Source organism: Oncorhynchus nerka, linkage group LG6 (genome assembly GCF_034236695.1).
Source record: "Oncorhynchus nerka isolate Pitt River linkage group LG6, Oner_Uvic_2.0, whole genome shotgun sequence".
In the NCBI taxonomy this organism is placed as follows: Eukaryota; Metazoa; Chordata; class Actinopteri; order Salmoniformes; family Salmonidae; genus Oncorhynchus; species Oncorhynchus nerka.
This window is the reverse complement of record NC_088401.1, coordinates 62,783,946-62,807,286: the sequence shown is the minus strand read 5'-3', so window position 1 is coordinate 62,807,286 and position 23,341 is coordinate 62,783,946. Positions and strand designations below refer to the sequence as shown.

Here is a 23,341-nt window from a genome sequence, read left to right as displayed (position 1 = left end):
TGGCACTATAGAACACGGGGCAACGTTATTGCATTTTCATTTCATGAAGACAAAAATCAATGCTGCCGATAAACCGGGGCACAACGTTATTGTCCTATTGGAAATCAACGCTACCTACAGACTAGCCTGAGATGGACTGCATTTGAATGTGTGGTGGAGCAGATTGCCGTTTCCACCCTGATGTGGACTTGCATGGTGGATAAACAGAAGAAAGAAGCGATTAGGGCCGGGACGATAACAGTACCGCGAAACTCGTTAGTATTGTGGCAAGGACACAAACCACAAACTAAAGTGGATTTAACTTCATTAGGAAAACAGCCCAAATGTTGGAAACAAACATTATGTTGTCATCCACAATACTGTACATACAGCAGTTTTTTTTTTTAATACCAAAGAGTGAGCTGCTTCGTGTTTTCATTTTAGCCATGGAATATACACGGCGATACTGGTATCACGGCCCAAGCAGCGATGGGAGCTTCATCAATATTGGAGTGTGTGTTACCAGACGTTGGGAGTAGTACACACATGGTCGATAGCCACGTGTCAATAGCAATATCCTGGCTGTATCCCTACCCACCCTCAACCTGGGTGGTCCTCCTCCTCTCCAACCCCCCACTGCTGTCCCTTCTATGCCCTCTCAACCCCACTCGCTCTCCTTCTCTCCTAATTGAGGTCATCATCTATCCATCCGTCAGTCAGTCATTCATTCAAGGCAGCACAGTACTCATTCCAGGAGCATGGGGGTTAAATGGCCTTCTGTTCATTGGCCAGTTCGGAGAAAATGGATGCTAACAACAAAAACATCCGCAAACAACAAAAAGGTATCCAAAAACACACAATTCACCTATATGTAGGCCCCGTGTGACCCTCCCTTCTGATGGAGATATTCTGGGAACAAATCTAAATAATGAAATCAGCTTTCCGGGGCAGAGCCCAAAATATTTACAATCAGATGGTCATGAGGGGATTAAAGCAGGAGCATCATCTAACACTAGAGCCACAGCACTGCAATCATTTGTGCCTTCCATGGTGAGCAGATGTGGAGCTCGCTCCTCAAATGATACTGTAGACCTAATGACCTAGATAGCCGCACTGGCGGCTGCCTCGTGGATGTGGATGGAAGTGCTGGGCTGGCCGCGACTCAACCCAATTACAGTACAGTAAAGGGTGGACCGTGAAACGAGGTCTGGGACTGTCGGACTTGGGTGAACTAGCTGGGGAGGCTATTCCTTCAACCTGGAGACTGTATAGAGGCTGAACCAAGGTAGAAAGATTGTGATGTTGGAGGACATACGGCGGGCGCTATTCCCAGAGTTCCCCCTGGCCAAAGACCTTGGCGGTGGGCGGCGTATCGCTTTCATGAGCTGGGCGGGTCAAGAGACGAAAGCCGTTTGCGCTAGGTGTCCGATTAAAACGGGACGGATATTCTCTCTGCCGAGGCTTACCTCACCCTACCTTGTGATACTACTCTACTCCACACAGCCGGAGCCCATTGACTGACACACAACATGGCTGGCGTGGCACAGAGATATGAGAGAGAGATAGAAACAGTCTTACCAACCAACACACAAGAAACCTATTATAATGCGACTTTGCTGCTGACAATCACCTACTACTCATATTGCAATCCAAAATCTATAAAAACTGGGGCTTTTAAATGGACAGGAATTATACTGAACAAAAATATAAGTAGCACCATTCAAGAATTCCAAAGATTTTACTGAGTTACAGCTCATATGAGAAAATCAGTTGATTGAAATAAATTCACGAGGCCCTAATCTATGGATTTCACGACTGGGAATACAGATATGCATCTGTTGGTCACAGTTACCTTAAACGAAAAGGGCCTCACAATGTGTCTAAGGATCTTGTTACTGTATTTCTGTGCATTCAAATTTCCATCGATAAAATGCAATTGTGTTCGTTGTCCGTAGCTTATGCCTGCCCATACCATCACCTCACCGCCACCATGGGGCACTCTGTTCACAACGTTGACATCAGCAAACCGCTCGCCCACATGAAGCCATGTACTGCCAAATTCTCTAAAATGATGTGGAGGCGGTTTATGTTATTCTCTGGCAACAGCTGTGGTGGACATTCCTCCAGTCAGCATGCCAATTCCACGCTCCCTCAAAACTCGAGACATCGGTGGCATTGTGTTGCGTGACAAGGGGCAACTGTGTAATGATCATGCCGTTTAATCAGCTCCTTGATATGCCACACCTGTCAGGTGGATGGATTATTTTGGCAAAGGAGAAATGCTCACTAACAGGGATATAAACAAATTTGTGCACAAAATGTGAGAGAAATAAGCTTTTTGTGCGTATGGAACATTTCTGGGATCTTTTATTTCAGCTCATGAAACATGGGACCAACACTTCACATGTGTTTATATTATTGTTCATTGTATATTACAGAGTGACCGGTAGCGAGAGAGACCGGTAGCGAGAGAGACCGGCAGCGAGAGAGACCGGTAGCGAGAGAGACCGGTAGCGAGAGAGACCGGTAGCGAGAGAGACCGGTAGCGAGAGAGACCGTGACAGAGGGAGAGAGAGACAGAAAGAGAGAAGCAAATAGATGCACTAACTCATAATAGCCATGCTACTATGACAACCACCTACTCTCACTAAATAGACATGCAATTTCCACATATTAGTCATGGGCATGATGTCACTGCTCCAGAAAGATGATACTCTTATGTTTGTAGTCTCCCACTGTTTCGCTAATTAATATGTGCATTATATTAATATTACAAACTAGCCTACTTCTCGCTGCTGAGGAGGAGATAAAGGGAGGGGGAGAGAGAGAGAGCGAGAGAGAAAGAGGAAAGAGACAGTGAGAGAGGGGTAGAGAGAGACCGGTAGAGAGCGAGAGAGACAGCAGTAGAGAGAGACAGAGAAACAGAAAGAGAGAAGCAAATAGATGCACTAACTCATAATAGCCATGCTACTATGACAACCACCTACTCTCACTAAATAGACATGCTATTTCCACATATTAGTCATGGGCATGATGTCACTGCTCCAGAAAGATGATACTCTTATGTTTGTAGTCTCCCACTGTTTCGCTAATTAATATGTGCATTATATTAATATTATAAACTAGCCTACTTCTTGCTTGCTGAGGAGATGGAGGGAGGTGAGAGAAAGAAAGAGGGTAGAGAGAAAGAAAGAGGGTAGAGAGAGAGAAGGTTAAATCTGTGTGCCTGATAGATGTAACTTACCCTCCCCAATCCGTCCATCTCTGTGATGTACAGCTAGGCAGGAGGCCTCGGAGGGTTGATTGATGCCAGCGGTTGATGGCAGCTGATCAATTCACCTACAGCTCAAGTGCAGATCGCTCAGTAGCCTACAAATGTCTCCCTGATCTCTGTCTCGAGTTTGGCTGTCACTACTAGCACCATGGACAGCAGCCCACACGAAGGCTGCCCCATCAACCCGCACATCACAACACACCCAACCTTGCAAAAACGAATCTACAGTACCTGTAGGCTACTGCATTTGCACAAGACATTGGCTAACCTTTTTTTCCTAGGGGCACATCATGCACTTAGGATCAAATACTTTGATTGCATCTAAGTGCATCATCAAAATGCATGAGGAACACAGACACTCTGGAGTCATGGTCGTAAACATTCCACCATGCCTTGCAACGAGAGACTGACAGCGAGCACATGGCCATGGTGACTAGCTTACACCACTACTGCCTCTAAATAAAGGTTGTGATTCAATGTGTCCAGGCTCCGGTCTTGCGCAGGGTTATAGTGGGCTGGGCCCCGCATATTCATTAATCTTGGCACGGCTCGAAAGAAACCTGATGCGCAGCCATTATAGGGTACGTAATCATATCCAGAGAGTGGGTCATAGAGCAAAATAAATGCGCACGTCGATACTTACCAGGTTTTTATCTTGCTGGCTCGGGACTCCATGGCTGGCGGATGCTGCTAATGGTTTCATAATGACACAATATATGCTGGGCTAAAATGTAACATTCTTTATCCAGCCATCTATACCGCAGCGCGCCTCTCCCCCATCTTCCTCCCCTCTCGGCTATCCACCGGGCTTCTCGCTCTCTGGGAAGAGAGGGGGTGAAGCTCAGGGAGTATCCGCCGAAGCTGGCCACGGTTTCAGACGCACCAGCAGCCCTGTATCGGGGGTTAACTCCAGCCTGCACAGCACCCCGCTATGGTCTGCCAACGCAAGGATGCAAAAAAAGGAAAGAGAGTGAAAGATCTGACTACCCAAGAGGATGCTGGTCGTGCCTTCTTTCTTTTGATACTGATGCCAACTAGGTAGATTCCTCCTCCAATGAGCTCTGGTGTGTGGATCATAAAGCCGGGAAAAAAAAAAAAAAAACTGGCTAAAATGGCTGACAGCACTTTCACTCACGTTCGCTCCCTCATCCTACCTCTCATTTTCTCCCTTCCCTCCCTACTCTGCTCTCTGTCGATGGTAGGCTGGCTGTACACACAAACGCGCACACCCACGCGCACGCACCGACTCGCTCACTAGGCTTTACGCACCATTAGATTAGTCTGAAATCTAGGAGCCACCGCCTCCGTGATGCTTTGTTAACACTACTCCTGGTTCATTTGTCGACCAAAGCAGGGGGACGTGTATGTGTCTGTGTGTGTATTGGGGAGGGGTGAACGGGCGATTGAATAGGGACCTCCCTCACTGAGGCTGAGAGAGCAGCCGCTGGTGCCTGCTGTTCTACACCCACAGTCTACACAGCTTAAAAGGAGGAGAGAGGGATAGAGAAACAGAAGAGGAGAGACTGAGGGAGGGGTGGATGTAGGGAGAGGAATGAGGATGAATAGGCTAACGAGAAACAGATAAAAAGAGAAAATAGGCAGGGAACAGAGGATGCAAAGGAGAGCAACACACAGAAATCAAAAGGGGTCAATGGAGAGAGGGAGAGAGAGAGGAGCCCAGAGAGAGAGTAATGCCATTATCACCCTCACTTCAGCAGTCAACCAAGGCTGCAGCCAGTTGGCATGGCAACAGAACCAGGGAAAGCCATTTCCTGGGCAGATAGAGAGGAGAGGAAAGGAGGGCCCTATTCAGACAGCAGGTAATAAAACAAGAGGAATATGGATTTGGAGACAAATGGTGTTGCTTTGAATCGCTTTAAATCAGTATGACAATGTCACCCGGAGTATAGTAACCACGGCAACTGAGCATGACCTGCCCCCGCGGGGCGTTTGTTGGTTGCTGTGGTGACAGAAGCATAGGGACAACAACATTTAGGGAGTGTGTGAGAGCGAGAGAGAGAGAAGGGGGCACACATTTGTGCCAGAGAGAGTAGCAGTCTGGTCACCACAGGGCCGTGGTATCCCATTGCAGACAGGGCCGTGGTATCCCATTGCAGACAGGGCCGTGGTATCCCATTGCAGAAAGGGCCGTGGTATCCCATTGCAGACAGGGCCGTGGTATCCCATTGCAGACAGGGCCGTGGTATCCCATTGCAGACAGGGCCGTGGTATCCCATTGCAGACAGGGCCGTGGTATCCCATTGCAGACAGGGCCGTGGTATCCCATTGCAGACAGGGCCGTGGTATCCCATTGCAGACAGGGCCGTGGTATCCCATTGCAGACAGGGCCGTGGTATCCCATTGCAGACAGGGCCGTGGTATCCCATTGCAGACAGGGCCGTGGTATCCCATTGCAGACAGGGCCGTGGTATCCCATTGCAGACAGGGCCGTGGTATCCCATTGCAGACAGGGCCGTGGTATCCCATTGCAGACAGGGCCGTGGTATCCCATTGCAGACAGGGCCGTGTTATCCCATTGCAGACAGGGCCGTGTTATCCCATTGCAGACAGGGCCGTGGTATCCCATTGCAGACAGGGCCGTGGTATCCCATTGCAGACAGGGCCGTGTTATCCCATTGCAGACAGGGCCGTGGTATCCCATTGCAGACAGGGCCGTGGTATCCCATTGCAGACAGGGCCGTGGTATCCCATTGCAGACAGGGCCGTGGTATCCCATTGCAGACAGGGCCGTGGTATCCCATTGCAGACAGGGCCGTGTTATCCCATTGCAGACAGGGCCGTGGTATCCCATTGCAGACAGGGCCGTGGTATCCCTTGCACACAGGGCCGTGTTATCCCATTGCAGACAGGGCCGTGTTATCCCATTGCAGACAGGGCCGTGGTATCCCATTGCAGACAGGGCCGTGGTATCCCATTGCAGACAGGGCCGTGGTATCCCATTGCAGACAGGGCCGTGGTATCCCATTGCAGACAGGGCCGTGGTATCCCATTGCAGACAGGACCGTGGTATCCCATTGCAGACAGGGCCGTGGTATCCCATTGCAGACAGGGCCGTGGTATCCCATTGCAGACAGGGCCGTGGTATCCCATTGCAGACAGGGCCGTGGTATCCCATTGCAGACAGGGCCGTGGTATCCCATTGCAGACAGGGCCGTGGTATCACATTGCAGACAGGGCCGTGGTATCACATTGCAGACAGGGCCGTGGTATCCCATTGCAGACAGAGATGTGTTATCACATTGCAGACAGAGATGTGGTATCCCATTGCAGACAGGGCCGTGGTATCCCATTGCAGACAGGGCCGTGGTATCCCATTGCAGACAGGGCCGTGGTATCCCATTGCAGACAGGGCCGTGGTATCCCATTGCAGACAGGGCCGTGGTATCCCATTGCAGACAGGGCCGTGGTATCCCATTGCAGACAGGGCCGTGGTATCCCATTGCAGACAGGGCCGTGGTATCCCATTGCAGACAGGGCCGTGGTATCCCATTGCAGACAGGGCCGTGGTATCCCATTGCAGACAGGGCCGTGGTATCCCATTGCAGACAGGGCCGTGGTATCCCATTGCAGACAGGGCTGTGGTATCCCATTGCAGACAGGGCTGTGGTATCACATTGCAGACAATGACCACACATGTGCGGTATGCGTGGTGTGTGTATATACTGTATGCATGCACGTACAGTATGTACATGGAGTGTATAACTGTGTGTGTCCAGGATACACCTATACTACTAGGTAGGCTTCTGGTTATTGGAAACACAAAAGCCCCAGTCAAATATGAGGCCAGTGGGCCAGGCTTGCTGACAGAGACTGAGATGTGAGAAGAACAGTGCTTTAAATGATAAGGCACAGGGAACAATGGCTTAAAGGGTATTTCAAGGCCACGTCCCAATGTATATATTCCCTACATAGTCTGTATAGTCCCTGGTCAAATGTAGAACACTATATAGGCAATAGGGTTGGAGCTGAGCTGATATTTTCAAATTACACAATAACAAACTGCCAATCTGGGCAAATAGGAAAACCCAGCGGTGTTCCTACAATGACAGTTAAAACTATGTGTTGCCACCGTGCTGCCTTTCTTCAACATCAGATGTCCTTCCATTAGCAAGTGATCTATGGTGGTTCTTGTTATTGCAGGGTTGGATAGGAAAACTAATTCTGATCAAAACTATATATAGCAAACATAGATATATACAGTATGTCCATATATGGCTCTGATGCAGATCTAGGGTCAACAGAATAGTAAACGCTACATTTGCACGTTGTGTGTATTGAGTCGTTCTGAAAAGGGCTATTTGTTCACGCACACACTGTATAGTTATTACATTAAGAGAATACATCGAAAGCAGGGGTGGTATGTATTATTGGCCGGCCTCTAGCCAACCAATAGGACATGAATCTCGTCACCCTCTCCAGCCCCCACGCGATGACGTCATGCATCGCCAAGCTCAGGTGCTTTCTTCTGGTGCTGATGGCTCAATCATTAGCGTTGTTGGCAACAATCACCAGGGGCACTGGGGCGTCATTATATCATTACATCACTGCGGTGGGGATCGAGTCTGGCGACAAGAGCCAGACACTCTCGGTCACCCTTTAATGGCATCCTATTCCATACATAGTGCACGAGCTACTTTTGACCACTACTACTTTTAGTGCACTATGTAGGGAACAGGGTGCCATTTGGGATGTAGACTATGGGGTTGACATTCTGCTGAACAATCTCAATCTAAATACAAAGGAAAGGCAGGGGCGCATTGATTGTAGTTGATCGTGACACTGATGTGACAGTGCTAATGGAGCGGAACATTAATGCAGTCACAGATTCAGTTGAGGGGGGGGGGGGGCGGTGAGCCTTTCGACGTCAGCCATTTCTAATGTTGCCTGCTAACCACTATGGCTATAAGTATGTTCCATGCTTTATGGGCTTGGATCACGTGATGCTGTTTGCCTGTTGCTGCATAGCATTTGGGTCGTAAAAAGCTCATTACCACGGTAAGGAAGATAAAAGCACACAGACACTCTCATACAGTATGTACAGAGACATGCTGTAGGGGGACATACAAGGCACATAAGCTTTTTTTCCCCTCAATGTGACTTTTTCCAGTTGAAGCATTTACAGTCAGTTGTATCATTAACAATGTGCACACTGACAAACATTTTGGGGAAAGTAGCCTTTATTTTTTTTCTCTTCGTGACGAGTAAAAGTGTTTCAGACGTTTACTTCCCCATTCAGACAGTACAGTAGCTGGTCATACTACCAGTACAAAGACGAGTCTCCTCAGCTAAAACCCTCCTTTCTACCCAGTCAACATCTTTTCTACAAGTCAAGTACCAGTCAAAGCCAGTACAGACACTGCCAGATAAACACTGAAAATACACGTTTCAAAAGGTTAACCAATGCAAATGCTCTTATCACTGAATAACATTGGCTACTTAAGAAATAGAGAAATAGCATATTAAGACTAGATCTGTTACGGCTGGCTTTAAATCTAAGGCTTCGCTTGACTGTAGTTTTGCAAATGGTTGATTATTCCAACTAATATAAAACCTTGCTAATAACCGGTTAGCATCCGTCAAACTAACAAAAGCGGCTAGAACGGATGCTACCACACTGCCAGTATCTATCTTGACGTTGCAATTTCTACAGTACATTATGCATGCTACCTTAGCTAATTAGCATGCATGAGAAACAGTCTTGAGCCTTGTTAAATAGCAGACTGTGCATATCAATAAGGGGCCAGGCCGGTGACTTACAGAAGAAGAAAAAAAGAATACACTGCTACCGTCTGCTCCTCTAGGGTTGACTTCCTGTCAGAGAACACAAGAGGCTCATGCCTCTTTCCTGACTACTGTTCCCACGACACCTGTGCCAGTTCAAGAGGTGGCAGGGTATTGTGCTGCTGTTGGCAGGTGTTGGCACGGGCTCTGTTTCCTTTTCCGGGCAGGAAGTGGAGAGGATTTCCTAGCCGAACACGGAAAGGAGTGGCCCACTAGGATATGAGGGGAGGGGGAGGAAGAGGCTTTTGAAACAATAGTCCAGGAATCCTCCCAAGATGTAGGGCAAGTTAGCAGGAGAAAAACCATTCAGAAGGATAGGAGTAGACACCCCTGTCTTTACTAAGATGTGTGTTAGGAACACACTAACGTGTTCGGACATTGAACATTTGTTTACTCAGTCTGCAAAATTGATGAGTGACTCTGAGAATTGTGCAAGTAAGACCAACGGTGACTTGTGTTTAACCCTACAAATTAACAGTGCTTGGTGAAGACCACCAAATATTAGGAAAGGGGGATACCTAGTGAGTTGTACAACTGAATGCCTTCAACTGAAATGTGTCTTCCGCATTTAACCCAACCCCTCTGACTCAGACCAACAGTGACTTGTGTTTAACCCTACAAATGAACAGGGCTTGGTAAAGATAACCAAATACTATACACCACCATTAGATCAGCAACAAAACATTTCATCTTTGCTGCGTGTGACTGTGTGTGACCTACCGAGGGACTACATGAGATTGAGCAAGGAGATGAAGAGTATCGAGACAGTTCCAAATCGGGTTAAAGGATTACTATGGAAGGTCACCAACTATGACTTGATAACACTCTTTCACCGACTATCTTAAAGTAAGCCAGGCACCATGTCTCCCACACCTTCCCCCAGTCTCCCTGAGAGGAAACAGGAATATGAAAAAGAGAAGAGGGAAAGCATACACACTGTCCCAGCCAGACATACCCTGCTTGTGACAACAGGACAGCCATGATGTCATTGTCCAATGTTGACAGAGACGGGGACAGTGAGAGAGATTAGATGGCCTGATATCACCCCCACCTAGAGGCCATTTCCCTCCACAGGCCTACGTTTCTTTCTACTGATCTTCAAATGTCTAAGTATAGTAAAGAAAAGGAAGAGGAAATGAGAAGGAAAAAAGAAAAGGTTTTTCTCTGGTTAGTCCCTGGTCAGTCATTAGTAGTCCTTGGATCTGTCTGTATCACTTGTCAGTCCCTGGTTGGTCATTACAGTAGTCCATGGATCCGTCTCTGTGATAGTGTAAATCCTTTCAACCTGAGGCTCTTGTGTCCGTGCAGCAGCTGAACCTAGGTACAGAACAGAACTTCAAAAAAATTCAGTTCTAAAAATAGGACCCCTGCTTTTCCACGGGCACGTCTGTCTAACAGGTTAGTCTCGCTCCTCTCTTTCGTTTTGGGCCCGGCTCACCTAGCTCCTATTCTTAACCCTCTCGAATCCGATTCCGTCCGGCGCAGGCAGCATCCTGGAGCCAAATCGGAATATGTGATAGATAAAGTCTCTGAGTATCACTCATTAAATATAGTATCCTCAATCTAAAGCAATAGCCAACTTATAGGGCTAACACAAAAACACTGTAATTCACAAAAGCATTGTTCTGCAAGAATGGATAGTCTTCTAGGCTATTCAACTCATGACTTGGGTTCATGTACGTAATCAACACAGCAACGTTCACACAACAATTAGAACTGTTCAGACAGTGCACTAGAAAATATAGATTTTGTCAAAGTTCACAGACCCAATTATTAGTTTGGATTGACTCAGGAGCTTGTATGTGACAATAAAACATCTTGGGGTGGGGGGGGGGGGTGTTCTTGTTGTTCTCCAAACCCAATAATGACGTTGTTCAGCGGATGAGATTAGATGTTCCTCCAACAGCTAAATTACAGTCATTATATCATTTCATAATCCTTAAGGAGGTACGGCAATCATGGTTATCATGCTCACTGCACTGTAGCCTACGTGATTACCTGTAGCCTACGTGATTACCTGTAGCCTACGTGATTACCTGTAGCCTACGTGATTACCTGTAGCCTACGTGATTACCTGTAGCCTACGTGATTACCTGTAGCCTACGTGATTACCTGTAGCCTACGTGATTACCTGTAGCCTACGTGACCAAATTCCATGTATGCTTTACATCTCTAACTCAGGGCTCCCAAACGTTCACTTAGGCCCTCCTTCCAGCATTGGGGAACATCTCTATTCATGTTGCCATGTCTAACGTGTATTCATGTGATATTCGAGTGACTTGAACGTTACTACATTTACATTTACATTTAAGTCATTTAGCAGACGCTCTTATCCAGAGCGACTTACAAACATCTATGGGCTAAAATAACATTAGCTGACATGGGCTTGTTGATCTGGACATTTCTGACAAGTTATAAATAGCTCTCTAATGTATGCAATGACAAGAGGAAAACTGATGCACGACCCAATTTCAAAATTGCACCTCATGCAATCTACTATTACAACTTTCAAGAGTCAGTTGACAGCCAGACTTTTTAAAGGACCACACAGTTTGGGAACCACTGCTCTAACTGAACATATTTACATTTGCTGTCCATATCAGGATAGTTGAGTCATTTTCAGATGTGACATTGTGAATCTCTATACAACCACAATAGCTTTTCAATTCATGCCCCAATAATATAGCCAAAGGTAAAAGTCGTTTTTAGCACAATGCATTTGACTGTTAGGGGTAAAGGGGGAAAACACCTTTATCATTTCAGACACCATCAAATGAAAGGTCTGTCTGTCTATAATAAAAGGTAAAACTACCTACAGTCATGAGTGAGACAGACACCCACCCTCACCCACACGGTGTTAACAGATACAGTACCTGAGCTTTACTGCATTCCTGGGAGCATTCAGGATGAAATGAAAAGCATGAAAAGAAGAAGCAGAGGAAGATGAGTGTTATCAAACATGCCACATGTCACTCAGGGATGAAGAGAGAGAATTAGGCCTGAAGCTTCAGCAGCTGCAATGAGCGGCTGTTAAAAAGCCTTACTCTGCACCAGTTGGGCAGGGCAGGGTTAGAAATCCACAAACATGTACATTATTCATTGAGCCAAACACTCCCATCCTCCTTTTCCTGTTTCACATGACAACTGAGGAGCTAGCTGAAGTAACTCTTTCACTGGTTGGGCATAAAAGAGACCCTATATACCAAGACTCATTCAGCCTCAACACACACACACACACACACACAAAAAAAGCAAAAAAGCCTGTATTGCGTTCAGCGAGTGCCCATATTGTGAGACAAAACGGTTTCGGGAATCATCATTAAAAGCAATAACTTTGGTCAACTCTGGGGAGTTTACATTTTATATAGAAACAATTAACACCAATCACGGACTCAAATTAGCACATGGTTGGTTGGATACTAAGATGGAGGTGGGAGGGGAGGTTGAACTGAGGGGCATTGATTCGATGAGGCTGCCGCCGGCCACGTGCGTTGCACCATGGTAATTAGGGAACAGCTGCTCGGGGCCTCGGCAAGAACCTGGCGGCCACTGGGCAGACCCCGTAGAAAGAGATTACTCATCCGTTCTGGTGGCGATGGAAAGATTAAGATAGAGAGTGATGAAGAAACGTTTAGAGAAAGAGAGAAACACCAGCACAGATAAAACTTCCATCCAAAGGCCTCCCGTGTGGCGCAGTGGTCTAAGGCACTGCATCACAGTGCTAACTGTGCCACTAGAGATTCTGGGTTTGAGTCCAGGCTCTGTCGCAGCCGGCCGCGACCGGGAGACCAATAGAGCAGCGCACAATTGGCCCAGCGTCGTCCGGGTTAGGGGAGAGTTTGTCCTTGTCCCATTGCGCACTAGTGACTCCTGTGGCGGGCCGGGAGCAGTGCACTCTGAAATGATCGCCAGGTGCACGGTGTTTCCCCGACACATTGGTGCAGCTGGATTCAAGGTTAAGTGGGCATTGTGTCAACACAGTGCTGCTTGGCTGGGTTGTGTTTCGGAGGACGCACGGCTCTCAACCTTAGCCTGTCACGAGTCGGTACAGGAGTTGAGTCGATGAGACAACACTAACTACCAATTGGATACCACAAAATTTGGGAGCAAAAAAGGGTAAAAGTAACAACAAAAAACCATCGAACCATACTGTTGACAGACTCATTAAAATGGACATGAATTACATATCATGACAGATAAATAGGATAAAGAGAGCCAGATTGAATAGGAATGGACCATTCTGAGGACAGAACAAAGGGGTCAGTCAGTGTAGCCGACCTCGTCTGAGCGAGTGCGTGCGACGTGTGATGCATTCTAAGATATCACAGTTTGCCTAACCCACAATGGACAACCATTTTTAAGGATGTTTTACTGTATCTTCATTTGGAACTTGTCCTTTATCATGGCTAGTGTTTCAGTAGCTACTAGCCTTTGCCTCATGTCACTGCCAGGATTCTAGGCTTTTCATTTGGAACATTTTTGCTTTCTGGGATTTCTGAGGTAAAATGTCTGCAAGTGGTAACAATCCTTTATTTACTCAGCTACTTGCCCTTGGGAGCATCTTTTTCAAGGGAAGACCAGGACATTGGGCTACACACAGAACCATAAGTCCCAAGGAGACCACCAGTGCTAGGTTAGCACGCCATTACCAATATCCCAGTTAACATTTTGTAGGACATAGTAGATGTTGGTCACATCCCATCACATCAGGTCCACTGTTGGGGAAACAAAGGCTTGGCACTCTCTTTGCCTGGAGGGCCTTCAATTGTGATGGACCACACTGAGGGAATGCCCATACTTAAGAGGATCCTATATATTGCACATGATAAGCTAATTCCTATCAACCATAGATGGCAATAAGGATATACTTCAGAAGAACATTTGAAAGAAGGGATAGAGCAGATTGATTAGGAAAGACAGATACCTTAAATGAAAGGCCCTTTGTATTAAAGGGGATATCCCGACAAAATAAAATGTCCTTACAATAGACAAGACCAATGTAATACACACACTGTCTACCAAGTCAGATTTTAAGGGCCTTAAAGGTGAGTGAATTCTTTAGCTTCCTACGCCGCTCTCTGTCTCTGTCTCTCTCCCTGTCTCTCTCCACGTTTCTCACTGCAGCATTCTCCACCTCTAAATGCACCTTAGGGTTTGGGAGGAAAATCAAGTCTCATCTGAAGTTAGTCCCTCTGCACTACTGTGCTTAAAGCACACTCCACCAATGGCCATTTGGGACTACTTGTTACCATGGCACCTAAGTATTCTTCCCACAAAGTCCCTGAGGAGAACTAGAATTTTGTGACAGGCCATCAGAAAGTTCAGGGTGTGTTTTTGTGTCAGAGTCAGCGTAAAATTAGGGGGTGGTTTGGGAGGAGGGTTGGACGGTGTCTGCCATGTTTCTGCTTTGTACGGCAAACCCAGATTATTCCATGGTATTTCAAACAAGCCAGGGTACTCTTGCCGACACCATCCCTTGAGAATGCCAGGAATGGACTGAAATAGGGCAGAACTGGGGCTTAGGGAAAATAACAACATGGGCCAAGGGATGTGTTCACATCATTAGTGAACATTTAGTGCATTTCCATGGGTTCCCATGAATAGCAATATGGGGTGCATTCACATAATTGTTATGTATATACAGAGTGCAAAAAAACATTAAGAACACCTTACCTTGTAGAGTCCACACCACACCACCTGATATTGAGTTGCACCCCCTTTTCAGAACAGCCTCAATTCGTTGGGGCATGGACTCTACAAGGTGTCCAAAGCGTTCCACAGGGATGCTGGCTCATGTCGACTCCAATGCTTCCCACAGTTGTGTCAAGTTGGCTGGATGTCCTGGATTATTTTTGATACAGATGGGAAACTGTCGACCAGCAGCTTTCCAGTTCTTGACACAAATCGGTGAGCCTGGCAACTACTACCATACCCTGTTCAACAGGCACTTTAAATATTTAGTCTTGCCGATTCACCCTTTGAATGACACACAATCCATGTCGCAAGGCTTAAAAATCTTTGTGGTTGTAACAGGTGACATCAATAAGGGATCATAGCTTTCACCTGGTCAGTCTGTCAAGGAAAGAGCAGGTGTTCCTAATGTTTTGTAAGTGAACACTTCATTGTAGTTAATATGGGTTCCCATGTACAGGGCACACTTTAGGACCCCTCTCAGGCACGGCTGTGGCCACCTCAGTAGACTGTGGACTGTTCCATTGGAAAATAAGAGACTCTCCGTCTCCACACATGCTGCCCTTTTAGAATGTGGGGGGTGGGCAGCTATGGGACCACATGATGAAAAGGGCCCCTGTTCCGTTTTCCACATTGACTGCTCTTTTCTCCCTTCACTCTCTTCCCTCCTTTCCAGTCCTCCTCTTGCTGATTTCCCTGGAGAAACTAACTGGTTCTACAATAACCATCCACATCAACTCCTGGTGGGTGACTCAATCCCTTCAACTACATGCAGGGAACTCCTTGAGCTATACTGCGTAGAATCACAGCCACCCTGACAGACAGCGTAGAATCACAGCCAACTTGACAGACAGCATAGAATAACAACCACCCTGACAGACAGTGTGGAATAACAGCCACTCTGACAGACAGCGTGGAATAACAGCCACCCTGACAGACAGCGTGGAATAACAACCACCCTGACAGACAGCGTGGAATAACACCCACCCTGACAGACAGCGTGGAATAACACCCACCCTGACAGGCAGCGTGGAATAACAACCACCCTGACAGACAGCGTGGAATAACACCCACCCTGACAGACAGCGTGGAATAACACCCACCCTGACAGACAGCGTAGAATAACACCCACCCTGACAGACAGCGTGGAATAACAGCCACCCTGACAGACAGCGTAGAATAACAGCCACCCTGACAGACAGCGTGGAATAACAGCCACCCTGACAGACAGCGTAGAACAACACCCACCCTGACAGACAACCACCCTGACAGACAGCGTAGAATAACAGCCACCCTGACAGACAGCGTGGAATAACAGCCACCCTGACAGACAGCGTGGAATAACAGCCACCCTGACAGACAGCGTGGAATAACAGCCACCCTGACAGACAGCGTGGAATAACAGCCACCCTGACAGACAGCGTGGAATAACAGCCACCCTGACAGACAGCGTAGAACAACACCCACCCTGACAGACAACCACCCTGACAGACAGCGTGGAATAACAGCCACTCGAACAGACAGCGTGGAATAACAGCCACCCTGACAGACCGCGTAGAATAACACCCACCCTGACAGACAGCGTGGAATAACAGCCACCCTGACAGACAGCGTGGAATAACAGCCACCCTGACAGACAGCGTGGAATAACAGCCACCCTGACAGACAACCACCCTGACAGACAGCGTGGAATAACACCCACCCTGACAGACAGCGTGGAATAACAGCCACCCTGACGGAGTAGAATAACACAAACCCTGACAAACAGCGTGGAATAACACCCACCCTGACAGACGGCGTAGAATAACACCCACCCTGACAGACAGCGTAGGATAACACCCACCCTGACAGACTGCGTGGGATAACAGCCACCCTGACAGACGGCGTGGGATAACAGCCACCCTGACAGACGGCGTAGAATAACACCCACCCTGACAGACAGCGTAGAATAACACCCACCCTGACAGACAGCGTGGAATAACACCCACCCTGACAGCGTAGAATAACACCCACCCTGACAGCGTAGAATAACACCCACCCTGACAGCGTAGAATAACACCCACCCTGACAGACAGCGTAGAATAACAACCACCCTGACAGCCACCCTGACAGACACCCACCCTGACAGACAGCGTGGAATAACACCCACCCTGACAGACGGCGTAGAATAACACCCACCCTGACAGACGGCGTAGAATAACACCCACCCTGACAGACAGCGTAGAATAACACCCACCCTGACAGACAGCGTGGAATAACACCCACCCTGACAGACAGCGTAGAATAACACACACCCTGACAGACAGCGTGGAATAACACCCACCCTGACAGACAGCGTGGAATAACACCCACCCTGACAGACAGCGTGGAATAACACCCACCCTGACAGACAGCGTAGAATAACACCCACCCTGACAGACAGCGTGGAATAACACCCACCCTGACAGACAGCGTGGAATAACACCCACCCTGACAGACAGCGTGGAATAACACCCACCCTGACAGACAGCGTGGAATAACACCCACCCTGACAGACAGCGTGGAATAACACCCACCCTGACAGACAGCGTAGAATAACAACCACCCTGACAGACAGCGTGGAATAACAACCACCCTGACAGACAGCGTGGAATAACAACCACCCTGACAGGACAGCGTAGAATAACACCCACCCTGACAGACAGCGTGGAATAACACCCACCCTGACAGACAGCGTGGAATAACACCCACCCTGACAGACAGCGTAGAATAACACCCACCCTGACAGACAGCGTAGAATAACACCCACCCTGACAGACAGCGTAGAATAACAACCACCCTGACAGACAGCGTAGAACAACACCCACCCTGACAGACAGCGTAGAACAACACCCACCCTGACAGACAGCGTGGAATAACAGCCACCCTGACAGACAGCGTAGAATAACAGCCACCCTGACAGACAGCGTGGAATAACAGCCACCCTGACAGACAGCGTAGAACAACACCCACCCTGACAGACAACCACCCTGACAGACAGCGTAGAATAACAACCACCCTGACAGACAGCGTGGAATAACAGCCACCCTGACAGACAGCGTGGAATAACAGCCACCCTGACGGAGTAGAATAACAGCCACCCTGACAGACGGCGTAGAATAACACCCACCCTGACAGACAGCGTGGAATAACACCCACCCTGACGGAGTAGAATAACACCCACCCTGACAGACAGCATAGAATAACACCCACCCTGACAGACGACGTAGAATAACACCCACCCTGACAGACGACGTAGAATAACACCCACCCTGACAGACGACGTAGAATAACACCCACCCTGACAGACAGCGTAGAATAACACCCACCCTGACAGACAGCGTAGAATAACACCCACCCTGACAGACAGCGTAGAATAACACTCACCCTGACAGACAGCGTATAATAACAGCCACCCTGACAGACAGCGTAGAATAACAGCCACCCTGACAGATAGCGTAGAATAACAGCCACCCTGACAGACAGCGTAGAATAACACCCACCCTGACAGACAGCGTAGAATAACACCCACCCTGACAGACAGGGTAGAATAACACCCACCCTGACAGACAGCGTAGAATAACACCCACCCTGACAGACAGCGTGGAATAACACCCACTCTGACAGACAGCGTAGAATAACACCCACCCTGACAGACAACCACCCTGACAGACAGCGTAGAATAACACCCACCCTGACAGACAGCGTGGAATAACAGCCACCCTGACAGACAGCGTGGAATAACACCCACCCTGACAGACAGCGTGGAATAACACCCACCCTGACAGACAGCGTGGAATAACACCCACCCTGACAGACAGCGTGGAATAACACCCACCCTGACAGACATCGTAGAATAACACCCACCCTGACAGACAGCGTGGAATAACACCCACCCTGACAGACAGCATAGAATAACACCCACCCTGACAGCATAGAATAACACCCACCCTGACAGACAGCGTAGAATAACACCCACCCTGACAGACAGCGTGGAATAACAGCCACCCTGACAGACAGCGTAGAATAACACCCACCCTGACAGACAGCGTAGAATAACAACCACCCTGACAGACAGCGTGGAATAACAACCACCCTGACAGACAGCGTGGAATAACACCCACCCTGACAGACAGCATAGAATAACACCCACCCTGACAGACAGCGTGGAATAACACCCACCCTGACAGACAGCGTAGAATAACACCCACCCTGACAGACAGCATAGAATAACACCCACCCTGACAGACAGCGTGGAATAACACCCACCCTGACAGACAGCGTGGAATAACACCCACTCTGACAGACAGCGTGGAATAACACCCACTCTGACAGACAGCGTGGAATAACACCCACTCTGACAGACAGCGTAGAATAACTCCCACCCTGACAGACAACCACCCTGACAGACAGCGTAGAATAACACCCACCCTGACAGACAGCGTGGAATAACACCCACCCTGACAGACAGCGTAGAATAACACCCACCCTGACAGACAGCGTGGAATAACACCCACCCTGACAGACAGCGTAGAATAACACTCACCCTGACAGACAGGGTAGAATAACAGCCACCCTGACAGACAGCGTGGAATAACAGCCACCCTGACAGACAGCGTGGAATAACAGCCACCCTGACAGACAGCGTGGAATAACAGCCACCCTGACAGACAGCGTGGAATAACAGCCACCCTGACAGACAGCGTAGAATAACACCCACCCTGACAGACAGCGTAGAATAACACCCACCCTGACAGACAACCACCCTGACAGACAGCGTGGAATAACACCCACCCTGACAGACGGCGTAGAATAACACCCACCCTGACAGACAGCGTGGAATAACACCCACCCTGACAGACAGCGTGGAATAACACCCACCCTGACAGACAGCATAGAATAACACCCACCCTGACAGACATCGTAGAATAACACCCACCCTGACAGACAGTGTGGAATAACAACCACCCTGACAGACGGCGTAGAATAACAACCACCCTGACAGACAGCATAGAATAACACCCACCCTGACAGACAGCGTGGAATAACAGCCACCCTGACAGACGGTGTAGAATAACACCCACCCTGACAGACGGTGTAGAATAACACCCACCCTGACAGACAGCGTGGAATAACACCCACCCTGACAGACAGCGTGGAATAACACCCACCCTGACAGACAGCATAGAATAACACCCACCCTGACAGACAGCGTGGAATAACAACCACCCTGACAGACAGCGTAGAATAACACCCACCCTGACAGACAGCGTAGAATAACACCCACCCTGACAGCGTAGAATAACAACCACCCTGACAGACAGCGTAGAATAACACCCACCCTGACAGACAACCACCCTGACAGACAGCGTAGAATAACACCCACCCTGACAGACAGCGTGGAATAACGCCCACCCTGACAGACAGCGTGGAATAACGCCCACCCTGACAGACAGCGTAGAATAACACCCACCCTGACAGCGTAGAATAACAACCACCCTGACAGACAGCGTAGAATAACACCCACCCTGACAGACAACCACCCTGACAGACAGCGTAGAATAACACCCACCCTGACAGACAGCGTGGAATAACGCCCACCCTGACAGACAGCGTGGAATAACGCCCACCCTGACAGACAGCATAGAATAACACCCACCCTGACAGACAGCGTAGAATAACAACCACCCTGACAGACAGCGTGGAATAACAACCACCCTGACAGACAGCGTGGAATAACAGCCACCTTGACAGACAGCGTGGAATAACACCCACCCTGACAGACAGCGTGGAATAACACCCACCCTGACAGACAGCGTGGAATAACACCCACCCTGACAGACAGCGTAGAATAACACCCACCCTGACAGACAGCGTAGAATAACACCCACCCTGACAGCGTAGAATAACACCCACCCTGACAGACAGCGTGGAATAACAACCACCCTGACAGACAGCGTGGAATAACAGCCACCCTGACAGACAGCGTGGAATAACAGCCACCCTGACAGACAGCGTAGAATAACACCCACCCTGACAGACAGCGTGGAATAACACCCACCCTGACAGACAGCGTGGAATAACAACCACCCTGACAGACAGCGTGGAATAACAGCCACCCTGACAGACAGCGTGGAATAACAGCCACCCTGACAGACAGCGTGGAATAACAGCCACCCTGACAGACAGCGTGGAATAACAGCCACCCTGACAGACAGCGTGGAATAACAGCCACCCTGACAGACAGCGTGGAATAACAGCCACCCTGACAGCGTGGAATAACAGCCACCCTGACAGCATGGAATAACACCCACCCTGACAGACAGCGTGGAATAACACCCACCCTGACAGACAGCGTGGAATAACACCCACCCTGACAGATAGCGTGGAATAACACCCACCCTGACAGACAGCGTAGAATAACAACCACCCTGACAGACAGCGTGGAATAACACCCACCCTGACAGACAGCGTAGAATAACACCCACCCTGACAGACAGCGTGGAATAACACCCACCCTGACAGACAGCGTAGAATAACAACCACCCTGACAGACAGCGTAGAATAACAACCACCCTGACAGACAGCGTAGAATAACACCCACCCTGACAGACAGCGTGGAATAACACCCACCCTGACAGACAGCGTAGAATAACACCCACCCTGACAGACAGCGTGGAATAACACCCACCCTGACAGACAGCGTGGAATAACACCCACCCTGACAGACAGCGTAGAATAACAACCACTGACACAGACTTGAACAATAAGGGACACAGTAAATATGCACTTGGTGTTATGGAGTGAAGGAGACATGTACCTACATACAAGGTACATACTAGTAGGCTACAAGGTATAAACTAGTAGGCTACAAGGTACAAACTAGTAGGTTACATAGACAAGGCTATAAGGTGCTAACTAGTAGGCTACACAAGTTAGCGTCCAACCAGCTAAGGCACGGACTAAGTTTAGCCAACACAGAAACTCAAACTACACAAATTGGACGCTCCATCTTCGCGCCACATGCGTGTCCAGCAACACACAGCTCCCTAGTTGCTAACTAAGACAGAGGAAGAGCCGGGTAGCTAAACGTGACTCACTGTGTGATATCCCCTGACTATGGGCGGCTTGCCGGTGGGGTATGGGTCCACCGTGTCGATGATGGTCTGCCGCTCGCCTTTCTGGTTGATCTTGCGGAACCTGCGGCGGGACTGACGATGTGATGCTTGCCTCTGGAAGTACTCCTCATTTTCCTCCATATAGTCCACCTGGGGAAACAGGGTAGGAGGAAAGAAAGGAGTGACTGGCTCTTCTTTTCCTTGCCCCCTCCCTCCCCTCTCACTGCGTAAAAATAGCAACGTTTGTGGGCTGCGCCTCAACACTCCTCTCCGACATCAACGGGAGCTTTCACAACTCCAGGAGAAGGGGGAAAAAGAGAGAAGGATGTGTGTGAGAGCGAGAGAGAGGTACAGAAAGAATGAGCAAGGGAAGGGTGTGAACGAAAGAAGACAAACAGAGGAATAGATCAAGAGGGATGGAGGGGGAGAGAGAAAATAAACGGAGAGAGATACCTTGCCCTGATGTGATTCAGATTGACTCAATCTCATTCAGTGGCAGTCAGCCAGTCAGTGCCAGTCACTCAGCCAGTATGTCTCAACCAGTATCAGTCTCAGCCAACCAGTATCAGTCTCAGCGTCAACCAGCCAGCCAGCGTCAGCCAGCCAGCCAGCCAGCGTCAGCCAGCCAGCGTTAGCCAGCCAGCCAGCGTCAGCCAGCCAGCCAGTATCATCCAGTCAGCCAGCCAGTCAGTGTCAGCCAGCCAGTCAGTGCCAGTCAGTCAGTCAGCCAGTTAGTCAGTGTCAGCCAGGCAGCCAGTCAGTGTCAGCCAGTCAGTCAGTGTCAGCCAGCCAGTCAGTGTCAGCCAGCCAGCCAGTCAGTGTCAGCCAGCCAGCCAGTCAGTGTCAGCCAGCCAGTCAGTCAGTGTCAGCCAGCCAGCCAGTCAGTGTCAGCCAGCCAGCCAGTCAGTGTCAGCCAGCCAGTCAGTCAGTGTCAGTGTCAGCCAGCCAGTGTCAGCCAGCCAGTCAGTGTCAGCCAGCCAGTCAGTGTCAGCCAGCCAGTCAGTGTCAGCCAGCCAGTCAGTGTCAGCCAGCGTCAGCCAGCCAGTCAGTCTCAGCCAGCCAGTCAGTGTCAGCCAGCGTCAGCCAGTCAGTCAGTGTCAGGCAGCATCAGCCAGCCAGTCAGTGTCAGCCAGCCAGCCAGTGTCAGCCAGCCCGCGTCAGCCAGCCCGCGTCGGCCAGCCCGCGTCGGCCAGCCCGCATCGGCCAGCCCGCGTCGGCCAGCCCGTGTCGGCCAGCCAGTCAGCCCGTGTCGGCCAGCCAGTCAGCATCAGCGAGCTTCGGCCAGCCAGTCAGCATCAGCGAGCTTCGGCCAGCCAGTCAGCATCAGCGAGCGTCGGCCAGCCAGTCAGCATCAGCGAGCGTCGGCCAGCCAGTCAGCATCAGCGAGCGTCGGCCAGCCAGTCAGCATCAGCGAGCGTCGGCCAGCCAGTCAGCATCAGCGAGCGTCGGCCAGCCAGTC

General features: G+C 49.3%; 1 protein-coding gene across 15 annotated transcripts in view; it reads right to left on the bottom strand.

Annotated features, from left to right (window-relative positions):
• Window positions 1–23,341, bottom strand: part of LOC115130821 (rap guanine nucleotide exchange factor 2-like) — a 154,475-nt gene that overhangs the window by 54,164 nt on the left and 76,970 nt on the right. For 9 of the 15 annotated variants that reach the window (XM_029662302.2, XM_065019766.1, XM_065019770.1 and 6 more), the window contains 2 exons: window positions 21,865–22,032; window positions 11,929–11,946 (listed from right to left, as the gene is read on the bottom strand). In XM_029662302.2, coding sequence (XP_029518162.1) covers window positions 11,929–11,946; window positions 21,865–22,032 — 186 coding nt within the window. The remainder of the gene's footprint in view (window positions 1–11,928; window positions 11,947–21,864; window positions 22,033–23,341) is intronic. The other 6 variants (XM_065019778.1, XM_065019769.1, XM_065019776.1 and 3 more) reach the window with 1 other exon arrangement.